Here is a 14,851-nt window from a genome sequence, read left to right as displayed (position 1 = left end):
CTGACTCCCACAACTTAGACAACTTGCATAATTTGGGGAGAGGTATAAAGTATGTATATGTATTTTTACTGTCTCCCTTTTTTTAATTTTGGATTTGGAATTTACTTTCCACTCTGATGGCTTTGTATACCAAGTCTTCCTCTATTGTTGCCAATTACTCTTCTAAAACTCAAATGTGATCATTCAAAAAACACTTTCATGGACTTTGTCGGGCTCTTTTTTTTTTTTTTTTGTATATTTAAATGCTTAGCTTTATTTTTTTGTTAAGTGCAGCATATTCTCATATTTGCATATAATCATATTGATCATATGTTTAAAATTATTTTAAATACTTCATTAAAATTATTTTATTACAAGAAAAAAATAAATCAATTTTGGACTTATATTAGGCTACATTGTTTGTGTTTGTTATGTAAAGTCCCAGTAGCAGTTGTGACCTTCACCCAGAAAGTGTACCATTTACCTGGACATTGCATCAATTAGGTGGGAACTTACCAAACCCTCTTCTCTCTTCTTGAATTTAATTGAGATTTTCTTTCATATGTGCACATTGTTATTAATCTACAAATTTCAACATAACTATTGAATAAATGGGATGTTTGTGTGATTACTTAGGTGAGTGTTCTCTAAATCCATCCAAGTTTAACAAAAGAAACAAAACCTCCATCTTCTTATGTTGGAATAGCATCTCATGGTATACATATACCATAGTTTATTAATCTATTCATGTGTTGAAGGGCACTTGAGTTGTTTCTACATCTTTGTGGTTGTAAATCGGGCGACAATAAACATCCAACTGCAAATGTCCTTAAGATAAAATGACTTTTTTTTTTCTTTTGGGCGTAATGGGATTGCAGGATCAAATGAAAGGTCTGCTTTTAGTTCTTTGAGGACTCTCCGTACTTCTTTCCATGGAGGCTGTGCTAGTTTTCAGTCCCACCAGCAGTGCAGGAGCGAACTTCCTTTCTCTCTAAACCCACACCAGCATCTATGCCTTTGGGACCTCGGGATGTAAATCATTCTCCCCGGGATTGGGTGATATCTCAGAGTGGTTTTGATTTGCATTTATCTTACAATTAAAGAGAATAAACATTTTTTCATTAGTTTCTTGGCCCTTTAAAGTGTATTTTTTAATGATGAGATTTAAAGTCAGATTTGCTTAACAGCTCCCTCACTTAGAATAATTTTATATAAGCTTCTCGCTAGCCTTCATTTTCCTCACAGAATTATAGGGATGATAAAATTTAATATGTGTGGACATATTTGTAAACTATAAAACCCTAAACCAGTGAGATTTTTAATGATTGGTATGGTATGAAAGATGTAAATCTTTATTCAATAGATTAATGCATGCTTTCTCCAAAATACTGATTTTCAAAGTGGGGTCTGTGGATCAACTTCTTTAGAAATAACAAGTGCTTGTTAAAAAATGAAAATGTTTGCCTCAGATCTTGTGCATCACAATCTCAGGAAATAAGATACAGAAACCTGCATTCTTAATAAGCTACCAAAATCTAAACTCACCTCTGTCACCACCACTCTGATGAGTCCTGACACACTTGCCCTAATTATCTTTCACTTCATATGATAATATTGTACAGACTCACTAAACTCCAGATATGAAAAAGTGAAATGGAAAGGACCAATTGGACAGAGATTGATTTCATACTTCAGGGACTTTCTGAGTACCCGAAGGCTGAAAAACTCCTTTTTGTGATGTGCTTGGTGATGTACGTGGTCATCCTCCTGGGGAACAGCGCTTTGATCATCCTGACTCTCCTGGATGCCCGCCTCCACTCTCCCATGTACTTCTTCCTTGGTAATCTTTCTTTTCTAGACATTTGCTACACATCCTCTTTTATCCCCTCAGTGCTGATACACTTCCTATCAGAGAAAAAAATCATCTCCTTCACTAGATGTGTTATTCAAATGTCTGTGTCTTACACTATGGGATCCACAGAGTGTGTGCTCCTAGCAGTGATGGCATATGACCGCTATGTGGCCATCTGCAACCCTCTGAGATACCCCATCATCATGAACAAAGCCCTTTGTGTTCAGATGGCAGCTGTCTCCTGGGGACTAGGCTTTCTCAACTCATTGACAGAAACTGTTCTTGCAATACGGTTGCCCTTCTGTGGGAAAAATGTCATTAATCATTTTGTTTGTGAAATATTGGCTTTTGTCAAGCTGGCTTGCACGGATATTGCCTTGAATGAGATTATTATAATGTTGGGCAATGTAATATTCTTGTTTTCTCCATTGCTGCTGATTTGTATCTCTTATGTTTTCATCCTTTCTACCGTACTAAGAATCAATTCATCTGAAGGGAGGAAAAAGGCTTTTTCCACTTGCTCAGCCCACATGACAGTGGTGATTGTGTTTTATGGGACAATCCTCTTCATGTACATGAAACCAAAGTCCAAAGATTCTGCTTTTGATAAGCTCATTGCCCTGTTCTACGGTGTGGTCACCCCCATGCTCAATCCTATCATCTACAGCCTAAGGAATACAGAAGTACATGGAGCAATGAGAAAATTAATGAGTAGATGCAGGTTCTGGGGAAAAGGATGACACACTGACAATTTCAACTTTCTGTAGAAAATAAGCTTATGAATTTGAGGGGAAGAATTTTAAAGATAAATAGAGCAAACGAACTGAAGGTCATATATATGGAATCATAGAACTTCAGAGTTAGAAAGAAATTTGAATATAAATAGTTTATTTCACTTTATGGAAATGACTGATCTCATAAATATGTACAGATATGTAGTCTAAAAAGTGAGAGTAAATTTTATAAATAAGAAAAACATTAATTAAGGCTGTCTAAGAAAAGATAGCCTGTATGTCTGTTTAATAATTCAAACATATTTTTTAGCCATGTCTTTTGGAAAACCATTTCATAGTTTTTCTCGTTGTTGTTTTACTCTTGCTTTTCATTTTATCCAGGGATTTGATCTGGCCCCAACCTCTGTACCCAACTACACACCTCATCTTCTTTACTTGCCCATCCTCCAATCCCTCTGCATATGCTGGGTTTCAATTACTATGTCATTAAGTAATTATACCATTTTATTTCACACCTAATGACAACAGCATATGCTATCTCATCTGCATTTTCACATTTCTTTCTTTTCTGGTAAAATCCTAACAATTTCATAAAGACAAGTTACAGAGGTTACATCCTCTGCAACACCATCCAAAATTTTCCCCATGCTAGTTATTCCCTCTGTGCTGCTTTGACCTTTATCTCCATTACAGCAATTTTCCTTTCATAGTATAATCATTTGTTAGCTTCTGAAATCTTCCCAGTGGCACACTGTTCTCTGTATAAAATCTAATGGCAAGTTAATTACAAACAGTTGGCAGTTATTTACTATTGAATCAATTGATTACAAATTCAAAAGGATAGTAAATTTTGGTCCAAGTATCTGATTTAATAAAGGGAGATAAAAGAACTGGAATTTATGTATTATTTCATTTACCAAATGACAATTATAAAATATTTTGGCAAAGTAACGGCTAATTATTTAAATCAGAGAAAAATAAGGGAACACAAATATTGAATAAACTGAAGAGATCACTTGGGCTGAGTAAGACAAAACCATAGTGTATATTATTCTCTAATGAGAAATTGCTGGAAAAAACCTGGGAAGCATTATCCTTCAAAATGCAACAACAAATCTGGAGGCATCACACTCCCTGATTTCAAAACAATTTGGTACTGACATAAAAACAGGCACATCAACAAATGGAACAGAAATCTCAGAAATAAACCCCAATATAGTATTTGTGGTCAATCGATTTTTCACAAAGGTAATAAGGATACATGATGGAGAAACAGCAATGTATGCAATAGATGGTTTGGGAAAACTGAATATCCAGGAGTAGGATAAAATTAGACCTTTCCATCACAGCATATCTGAAAGTCAACTCAAAATGTAGAACAAAAGATTTACACCTAAGATCCGGAACTATAAAGCTACTGGAAGTAAACGTAAGGGGAACGTTCTACAACAGTGGACTGAGCAATGATTTCTTGGATAGAACACTAAGAGCACAGGCAACAAAAGCAAAAATAGACAGATGGGATTGCCTCAAACTAGAAAGCTTCTGCACAGCAAAAAAATAATTAACAGAGTAAAGAGACAACTTATCAATTAGGACAAAATATTTGCAAACCATACATCTAATAAGGGGCTAATATCCAAAATATATACGTAACTCACACAACTAAATAGCAAGAAAGTAAATAACCTAATTTTAAAGATGAGCAAAGGATTTGAACGGACATATCACACAAACACACACATAAAAAGAAGACGAAAAATTGCCCAACAGACACATGAAAAAGTCTTCAAAATCTCGAATCATCAAGGAAATACAAATTAAAACCATAACCAAAACCATAACATAATTAAAACCATCACCTCAAATTAGCTAGAATGTCTATTATCAAAAAGATGAATGATAGGGCGGCGCCTGTGGCTCAGCGGGTAGAGCACCGGCCCCATATGCTGAGGGTGGCGGGTTCAAACTCAGCCCCAGCCAAACTACAACAACAAAAAAAATAGGTGGGCATTGTGGAGGGCGCCTGTAGTCCCAGCTACCTGGGAGGCTGAGTCAAGAGAATCGCCTAAGCCCAAGGATTTGGAGGTTGCTGTGAGCTGTGTGACACCACGGCACTCTACCGAGGGCCATAAAGTGAGACTCTGTCTCTACAAAAAAAAAAAAAAAAGATGAATGATAACAAGAATGTGATGAAAAGGAAAGCCTTGGACATTATTGTTGGGAAAGTAAATTACTACAGCCATTTGGAAAACAGCATCAAGGTTCCTCAAAACACTAAAAACAGAAGTACCATATGATCCAGAAACCCCACTACTGAGTGTATGAGGGCTGTCCAGAAAGTATCCTGCCATGTATGTCTCTATTTTTCATATTACATGACTGGATACTTTCTGGACAGCCCTCATACATTCAAAGGAAATGAAACCAGTATCACAAAGAGGCATATGTACTCCCATGTTCATTGCTGCACTATTCACAAAAGTCAAGATATCCATCAATGAATGGACAAAGAAAATGTGGTGTGTATATAACACACACACACACACACATATACTAACAATGGAACATAATACAGCCTTAAAAAAGAAAATTCTGTCATTACAATAACATGAATAGAACTAGAGAACATTACCCTAAGTGAAATAAGGCAGACACAGAAAAACAAATACTGTCTGATCTCATATATATGTGGAATCTAAACAAGTCAATCTCATAGAAATAAATAGTAGAAAGATGGTTACTGGAGACTTGGGGTGGGGGAAGGACAGGAAAAGGAAAGATGTTGATCAAAGTATACAAAAATTGGGTGGGGCCTATGGCTCAGTGAATAGGTACCAGCCCCATATGCCAAGGATGGTGGGTTCAAATCCAGCCCTGGCCAAACTGCAACAAAAAATAGCCAGGCATTCTGGCAGGTGACTATAGTTCCAGCTACTGGGGAAGCTGAAGCAAGAGCATTGCCTAAGCCCAGGAGTTGGAAGTTGCTGTGAGCTGTGTGAAACCACCACACTCTACCAAGGGTGGTAAAGTAAGACTCTCTCTACAGAAAAAAAAGTATAAAACATTTCAGTTAGAGTTTAGGAGAAAGTTGTAGTGATCAACTATGTTGTATAGTGACCACCATTAATAATAATAATAAAGTATTGCGTATTTCAAAATTGCCAAAAGAGTAAAATTTTAATGTTCTCGCCACCAAAAAAAAAAAAAATCAGACCAAAAACAAGGCGATGGGTATGTTAATTAGCTTGAGTGACTCTTTCTATGATGTATACATAGATCAAAACATCACATTGTACCCCACAAATATACACAATTATTATTTGCTAATTAAAAACATATAAATAAATATTTTTAAAAGGATAAACAATGCTTTTTAAATTTATGATACAGTTTTATTATCCCAAGTAAGGAGCGACTGGAAATAACTAACCACGCTCATGAATTATTGTCTGAAAGAAAGTCTATAAATTCATATGAAGTGATCATTTTGAGAGCATGTTACACAATTTTTGCAGTGATAACTTAAACTCTAATTTGTAGCATGTTTTTTAATGAAGCATCTCCAAATTTGATTATTCATCCCCTCACTTTGAAGGGTCCTTAAGAATATCTCATGTGAACTGTATATCATGTGCCACTCTCACCCCCTTAGGACACCACAAGGCTACGATCTGCCATTCCTGTCATTTCCTTGGAATCTGATGCCACTGCAGCACTACTCTCTGGGATGACCACATGTTAGATCACCAAAACCAAGACAATTTTGATAAAGAAATACAACTTTAACAATTACACCAGGGCAACGAGTGTTAACTGGAATAGTCATGAGCAAATAGAAATATATGATTACCATTTCATGGCTGATTCCCTTAGTGCTGTCATATTCTAAAGCCACAAAGTGTTTCAAAAAAAAGTGGGCATTATACTTTGTCATCAGCATCGAAAACTGTGGGCCCTGGCTCACAGTAACTGTTTAATCTCTGGCCTGCACCTGATCACACTCAAGAGCTTAGACCCAGGTTCATGAAGTCAGGCAACAATCTCTGAAACAGATATCATCCTGTCCTGGAATTAGAGCTGATAATATATTTAAGATATAATTCTAATTTGAGGCACAGTGAACCCCATTAACATAACCTGGAATTGTGGGCTGAGGATAGAAATGGATGATAAGGAATCTTCGTGAAAGGTTATGGTGAACTTCAGGAATAGTGAGATCTCAAGTCTAATTGGAGTTTTTTTTTTTTTCCCTTTCTGCATTATCATTACTTTATAGCTTACTCAAATCTTCAATTAATAAGTAGAATCACAGAGCTAGCTGTACTTCAGGAAATAAAGGGTAAATCTGTGCATTAGAGAAAACAAACTGGACAAAGAATTACACCAACATTTAAGACACTGAAGAACAACAGGCAGAAATGATTAGCAGTGAAGCCTAAAAAGCTGTTAAGAACAAAAATTGATGAGGTATATTCCAGAGCCTCTAAAGATGCCCCTTCAAACACCTTTCAGAAATAATGTAAACAAGACAAAATGCAAAATAAAAATACTGAAGCAAATGTGATAGCAGGTAATCCCCCTGCCAAATAAATGTAACATTAAAATAAAAATTAACACATAATGGACGAAAATATGAAGCTTGAAAATCTGATCAAGAAAAATATAATTAGAAAAGTTACAAAGATAACTTTAAAAGTTGATAACTTTAAAATTTCTTCAATAACTGAAGAAATAAGGTAAATAACAGAAAAATATTAAAAGTTAAAAACACCTAAAATGTATGCCCAGCATTCCCCAGTAACAAACTCTTATTGGATAGGCAATACACTTCGTAAATAGGGAGCCAATGGGACAGAAGGAAAGGAGTAGCTTTACGTTCAATGAATGATTTGACTTGGAAGTTATTTACATTTAATTTTCAAACAGCATTAAAAAATAGTTATTTGGTTCCAAGTCTAAGGCAGTTAAATGCCATGTATAAAGCCCATGCATAATAAGGTCTTTGGAAAGAAGACTGCTGAAGTCAGAATAATAATCTAAAGCCTCATAGTGAGAGAAGAACAAAAAGTTATAGAAATAACACTGCTCCAGAACCAAAAAGTTTAGGAGTATAAAGCTACCTATACAGAGAACAGTCTGCTATACATAGTTTAACAGAGTTCTTGTTAAATTATTTTAGTAATCATAGTATTGGAAAGCCAGAATTCTACCTAAGTTATAAAAAAATCTCAACCTTGGCTTTTATAAAAAAATCTCAACCTTGGCTTGGCACCCATAGCACAGTGTTTATGGTGCCAGCCACATACACAGAGGCCGGCGGGTTCAAACCTGGCTCGGGCCAGCTAAGTGACAATGACAACTGCAACAGAAAACTGGCTGGGCATTGAGGCGGGTGCCTGTGGTCCCATCTAATTGGGAGGCTGAGGCAAGAGCATTGCTTGAGCCCAAGAGTTTGAGGCTGCTGTGAGCTGTGACGCCACAGCATTCTACCAACCGTGAAATAGTGAGACTCTGTCTAGGAAAAAAAAAAATCTCAAACTTGATTTAATTCTGCCTTATAAAGAGAGTAAAGAAGTATGAAATCAGTTTTGAGGCCAGGTGTGGGAGCTCACACCTGTAACCCTAGCACTCTTGGAGGCCAAGGTGGGAAGATCACTTGAGCTCAAAAGTTCCAGATCATCCTGAGAAAGACTGAGACCCTACCTCTACTAAAAATAGGAAAAAAAAAAAAAAAAAAACAGTCATGTGTTGTGGCAGGTGCCTGTAGTCTCAATTACTTAGGAGGCTGAGACAGGAGGATCCCTTGAGCCCAGGAGTTTGAGGTTGTTGTGAGCTAGGCTGATGCCACAGCACTCTAGCCTGGGGCAACAGTGAGATTCTGTCTCAAAAAATAAATATTTTTTTTAAAAAAGAAAGAAATTGGTTTTCAAAATAATTTTATCAAAAATCAAGGGGAAAAAATGGATATTGTCTGGAAATCTCCACATTACGCCACCCCTCAACTTATCCTCAGTTGAGCTCTTCAAAAACAAAAACAACAATAAGAAAAAACAAAGAACAACAAAAAGTCATTGACTCCTAAAACACTGAAATTTATTTATTTACTTATTTTCATTGGTACCGTATCAGAATATGTTGGAGCTTTGGAGTTTTGAGAGAAGAATTTGAAACAGCAGCAAGAACTATTTGTTTTAGTTTTCTAATTGATTTCCACCTTGTGATTATAGTATTACTTGGCCCCTTCTAATTTACTTGTTAAAAACTTTTCTTCTCAGTAAGTATTTTACTGCTTCTTTCACATCCTTGTTTCTGAGGCTATAGATTAAAGGATTCATCATGGGAGTTATCACCCCATAGAACATGGATATAAGTTTGTCGGTAGGATTCAATTCATCTAAATTAAGTGTCTCTTTAGACTTGGGCTTCATGTACATGAACAGGATGGTCCCATAGAATATTATAACCACAGTCAGATGGGCTGAGCAGGTAGAGAAGACTTTGCTTCTACCCTCAGAGGAGCGGATCTTGAGGATGCTGGCAATGATTAAGGTGTAAGAGATAATGATGAATAATAAAGGAGTCAATATGAATAATGTTGTAGCCACAAGCATGATGAACTCATTGCCTGAGATGTCAGCACAGGCCAATTTCATGACAGCCAGAATTTCACAGGAGAAATGATTGATGACGTTATTTCTGCAGAAAGGCAATTGTATTACAAATACTGTTTGCACCGCAGAGTTGACAACTCCTATGATCCAGGACCCTGCTGCCATGGGCACATAGGAATCCTTGCTCATGATGGTGGGATATCTCAGAGGGCTGCAGATGGCCACATAGCGGTCAAAGGCCATCATACCCAGGAGCACACACTCCGTTGTCCCCATAGCCAAGCCAAGGAACATCTGCACTGCACAGCCAGAGAAGGAAATGGTCTTTCTGTCTGAGAGGAAGCTCACCAGTGTAGAGGGAATGGAGGTGGTGGTGTAGCAGATGTCCAAGAAGGAGAGGTTGCCCAGGAAGAAGTACATAGGGGTGTGAAGGTGAGAGTCCAAGATGCTGATCAAGATGAGGGAACCATTACCCAGAAGGATGATCACATACATTGCGAGGATCAGCACAAAAAAGAGTAACTCGAGCCTTGGGTAACCAGAGAGCCCCTTCAGAAAAAATTCCACCAGGATTGTCTGGTTTTCCTGTTCCATTTTACCATCTCTTTTCTATCTGTAAGGCAAGGCGTATTAAGACAAATATTTATTTTACTATGATTACTTTCAAACATGTACCAATACACAAGTACCATACTTCCAGAGAAAATAATAAAGAAAGGACAAGACCAAGCAAAAAAAGCAGGCAGTAAAGAAGACAGAAAAGAGGAAGAGGGAAAGTATGAATGGAGAGGGGAAAGGGAAGAAGAAACTAACAGGTTTCATGAAATGTTCAATATGCCATTAATTCATTTAATCTTGTCACAGTTCTGGGCAAGGCTATTACTATCCACATATTTCAGACGAATAAATCAAAGCAGAAATCTTTAGTAAATTTGACCAAAAGTAGATTCTGTATATGTGTGTGTGTCTAGTGAATGGAAGATAAAACTAAACCTTCCTTGCTGACGCCTAAGCTTTTTGTCATATTTCTAATCACATACATGAATTGGAGGTTCTAATAAAAATGAGCATTATATTATGTGCAACTGAATAATACACCATTTTTATTGGCTATAAATCACTACACAATAGACCAATGCTCTTGTCACTCCTTGAAATTTTATTGCTATGTTTATTTCCTGTCTTGCCCAGTAGAACGCAAACTTCATAAGGGTGGATACTTAACTCATGTTTATTTTTACACTTCCAAGAGCTAGACTAGGGTGGGCACAGAGGCAAGTGTTCAAAAACATTTGCTGGATTAAAGGGTAAAAATCAAAGGCAAAATATTTACTAACATTTCTTACTCTGTGAAAATGTTCTACTAATTGTTTTCTTTGTGCTTTACCTAAATTAGTCTGAAAAGCAACTATATGAGGTAATTACTGGTTTTATTTATGTCACCAACCCTCTTATATAGAGGTGGGAAAGCAGCCATGGAAAAGTTAAATAATTTGCTTAAAGTCAATTTCATATAATTAAATAAATGATAGAACCAGGACTTAACCCTAAATAGTATAACCACAGAATTCAAGTACCTAACATTCATTTGACAAGGAGTATTTAGTTCATAGGCTAGAAGGCCTTGTAATCTGATTGATGAAACTAACATTTCAAAAAAAATGTGATTAATTAGAAAGAAACCAGATTTTAATGTAGTGATTTGAGAGCAGTTGATATGGATACTTTATATTTTGCTAGAACATTATTAATGTCTATAACAAAAGTTTTGTCATAAAGTTTCATTTAATCCTTATAATTCTTGTATTATACATGCATATGTGAAGTTCTCTTGTTTTTTATTACTCTTCCTGTCTAATTTTTTTATTTGAGAGACAAGTCAAATATTAAAGGCTTTTTCTTGTATTATGGGTCTTTTTAAAAAAGCAACAAAAAGAGTTTAGGATAGATTTATTCTCTTCCCTTTTTTCCTATTTCATTAAATTGTTTTTTTTTGTTTGTTTGTTTTTCTTTTTTTTTATTAAATCATAACTGTATACATTGATATGATCATGGGGCATCATACACTCGCTTCATAAACCATTTGACACATTTTTATCACAGTGGTTAACATAGCCTTTCTCGCGTTATCTCAGTTACTGTGCCAAAACATTTACATTCTACATTTACCAAGTTTCGCAAATACCCGTCATTAAATTGTTTCTGTATTCATAAATTTCTTTAAGTATATTTGTATTTATTTTTTAATTTCATAAACTTAGAAGAAAAATTAATTATTATTATTATTTTTTTTTTGTAGAGACAGAGTCTCACTTTATGGCCCTCGGTAGAATGCCGTGGCCTCACACAGCTCACAGCAACCTCCAACTCCTGGGCTTAAGCGATTCTCTTGCCTCAGCCTCCCAAGTAGCTGGGACTACAGGTGCCTGCCACAACGCCCGGCTATTTTTTGGTTGCAGTTTGGCCAGGGCCAGGTTTGAACCCGCCACCCTCGGTATATGGGGCCGGCGCCTTACCGACTGGGCACAGGCACCACCCGAAAAATTAATTATTTTTAATTCTTAATATCTCATCTTTCTCCATTACATAGCTCTAATCAAGGTACTTGCTTATTTTGTTTTATTATAGATTTAGATTTTGAAGAGAAATGTTCTTTTCATTAGTTTCTAGATAATTTTTTGTTTCCCTTTTAATTTCTTCTTTAATCTAAAATTAGTAGGTATGTGTTTCTTCCTAAATATTTAATTTAGTTATTAGATATTTTTGTTCCAATTTCATTATTTATTTCTAATTTTATTTTATTATTATAACATGACCCATAATTCTCTAGTTATGGACTTTTTGACAGCCAATTACATGATGTATAGTATAAATTTTAACAAAAATGTGATTTCTTCTTCAAAAAACCATATGGTTTCATATACTCACACAAAACATGCATACAGTGTACATATAATCAAGTTTATTAAATGTATTAAAAATCTTTGAAAAAATTACCTATTTTTTCCAACTTGATTAGATCAATTCTCTATTAAATATTTGTAATCAAACTCTTCCTGTATATCTAGGGTCATTTTGAATTATACATTTTAGCATCTGTGTTATTTAATTTATACCAGCATTTGGTTAACATATCTTCTTCATAAATTTTTAGTGTTATCACTAATTGATATATTTTTATCCTATTTGGTATTTTAAAGTTTAATTCCACTTTTATGATATTGATATTACAGTTATGCTTTTTTTTGCCTGCTATCTCTTTGTACATCTTTTTATTTTTAACTTCTTTTTCACTTTTTTAAAAGTACACTGCTTATAAACAACATATTATACTATAGGGATAGAGTAACCAAAACAGCATGTCACTGGCATAAAAATAAATACATAGCTCAATGGAACAGAAAAGAGAACCTAGAAATAAAGTCATACACCCACAAACAACTGATCTTCAACAAAGCACATAAAAAAAATACACTGGGGAAAGACACCCTGATAAACTCTTCTGGACATTGGCCTAGGCAAAGAATTTATGACTAAGACGCCAAAAGAAAATGCAACAAAAACAAAAATAAACAAATGGTACTTAATTAAAAAGCTTCTGTACTACAAAAGAAGTAATCAAAAGGATATATAGATAGACAACCTACAAAATGGGAGGAAATATTTACTCCGATCTTTTGGATGCCAGTGAATTAGGTGGCAGAACAAAAAATCATCTAAAAAATATGCCTACGGTGGCACCTGTGGCTCAAAGGGGTAGGGCGCCGGCCCCATATGCCGGAGGTGGGGGGTTCAAACCCAGCCCTGGCCAAAAACTGCAAAATAAATAAATAAATAAATAAAAATAAAAAATATGCCTTTTGTAAAGTTTAATTCACTCCATAAAAAATGAAATTTTAATAAGGTGCTAGTATGTTTCAAAATTTAAAATACTTGGCTGACATTTTTTGATTAAGATTATTTTATCATCTTCAGAAAGCCTTTCTCCATAAAAAATTACTCACTATTACCTAATTATGACCTAATGATAGAAAAGCAAATATTCAAAATAGTCATCAATTTTATGTATAGACATACAAGGATAATGTCCAAGCTAGTCTATTTTTGTCTGTGCATTACTTTAGAAAATTATCTTTTCCAGATCTCAGGAGATTGTATTATATACACACTTAGTTGTTTAAAATTTTCTAAACTGGTCACAGTCTTCACTTCACATGTTGTCTCTATTGAGTCCCTAGTACCCTACCTAGCGTACAGTTCAACTGGTTCACAGTTGACTGAACCAAATGGACCTGAGTTATTGCTAGGGAAGGATAGCTAATGCTATAAACAAAGTATTGTTTATTATAACTTCTACACTAAAGGACACACAGTTTGCTACGTAATTAATTAGCTACAGTAGTTGACACAGTTTCCAATACTTTATAATGCACTAAAACTCTGCACACTGACAAAAAGTAATTTTATGTGCTGTACAAATTCCTTTCAGTTTGTTGCACAATTGTCTTTGCACGCAGAACTGCTCCTTTGGTCTCATAGCTCTCCCCCCCTCTCCCACTCTATGTCAGAGAATAGTCTCTTAAATTCCATTTCCAATACTCAAAGTCTCTCCAGAGTGAAAACAAGTATTTTCAAACTGATTTAACCCATCAATTCAAGTCCTATATATAGTTAATAAATTTGTTTCTTTTTTTCTTTCAGTAACTTACCTCTGACCCAGAAGTTGCCTCTCTTTCTAGGTTATAATAGCAACAGATATTTTTAATGTACTTTTCTACTTACAGCCTATCTTCATAGCTCCTCATTAGTAACTGAACCTCCGAAGAGGCCGCCACCAGTCTATAATCATTTTGTCGTAGGAATTCATCGACTAGATGACATTTATAGAAACATGGTGTTATGAATGTGATTACTAGGATAAGATATTAAATTTCTCCACTTCGGATAAAATATCATAAATTCCTCTGGTTTAAAAATAGGAAGAAAATCAATACCGAGGGATGAACTTTAGGAATAGGGCAAATGAAACGTGCCCTTAAAGCCCAGGTTGAAATACTGCCCCATTGTGGAGACCCACAAATTCCTAAAGAATGTGCTCCAGCCTTTAGGAAACAATTTACATATTCTGCTCTTAAGGACTCCTCCAAAGCTCTATGCACAACTTTAAATTGCCTCAGAGATAAAATATGTATAAAACTTAAGAAACTTCAGAAATAAAGCCCTGAAGACCTAATTACAGGAGACCTATTACTCTACTTTATAAACAAAATCAGAGGGAGCTTCTATATTGACATCAAAATTTCCCCAGCTGAATTTTTATCTCTCATGTGCATACACACACACACACACACTCACACAACCTTTTTGAAAGTATAATTATTTACTCAACAAATATGTTTTGCATTTGCTTTATAGATTTAGCTTATAGTAAAAGTTGACTTTTAAAGTAAACATGTATTTACAGGTGGTCCTTACAATGGAGTGAAAATGAAATCATATTTCAAGTGCCCCTACAACCACTCCAGTTTTTACTTTCAGTACAATAGTCAATAAATTACATGAGCTGCTCAGCACTTTCTTACAGGCTTTGAGTTAGATGATTTTGCCCAACTATAGGCTAACATAAGTCTTCTGAGCAGATTTAAAGTAAGCAAGGCTACGCTATGATGTTC

General features: G+C 35.4%; 2 protein-coding genes across 2 annotated transcripts; one reads left to right on the top strand and one right to left on the bottom strand.

Annotated features, from left to right (window-relative positions):
• The first annotated feature begins 1,632 nt into the window (after positions 1–1,632).
• Positions 1,633–2,571, top strand: LOC128596254 (olfactory receptor 13D1-like). Its single transcript, XM_053605890.1, has one exon. The coding sequence runs from the start codon at positions 1,633–1,635 to the stop codon at positions 2,569–2,571; it is 939 nt and encodes a 312-aa protein (XP_053461865.1).
• Positions 2,572–8,739: 6,168 nt separating this feature from the next.
• LOC128574063 (olfactory receptor 13C2-like) lies at positions 8,740–9,852 on the bottom strand. The gene has a single exon (XM_053574706.1). It carries the CDS (start codon positions 9,771–9,773, stop codon positions 8,817–8,819), a length of 957 nt encoding a protein of 318 aa, XP_053430681.1. The 5' UTR covers positions 9,774–9,852; the 3' UTR covers positions 8,740–8,816.
• Between the last annotated feature and the right edge of the window lie 4,999 nt (positions 9,853–14,851).

The sequence above is a fragment of the Nycticebus coucang genome, chromosome 2, assembly GCF_027406575.1.
Source record: "Nycticebus coucang isolate mNycCou1 chromosome 2, mNycCou1.pri, whole genome shotgun sequence".
Classification (NCBI taxonomy): Eukaryota; Metazoa; Chordata; class Mammalia; order Primates; family Lorisidae; genus Nycticebus; species Nycticebus coucang.
Note: the sequence above shows the minus strand (reverse complement) of the source record. Positions and strands in the feature narration are given on the sequence as shown.

What these genes read in the sequence shown, in the direction of transcription:
- LOC128596254 (XM_053605890.1), top strand. Translation starts at nt 1,633, where the DNA reads ATGGAAAGGACCAATTGGACAGAGATTGATTTCATACTTCAGGGACTT.
- LOC128574063 (XM_053574706.1), bottom strand. Translation starts at nt 9,773, where the DNA reads ATGGAACAGGAAAACCAGACAATCCTGGTGGAATTTTTTCTGAAGGGG.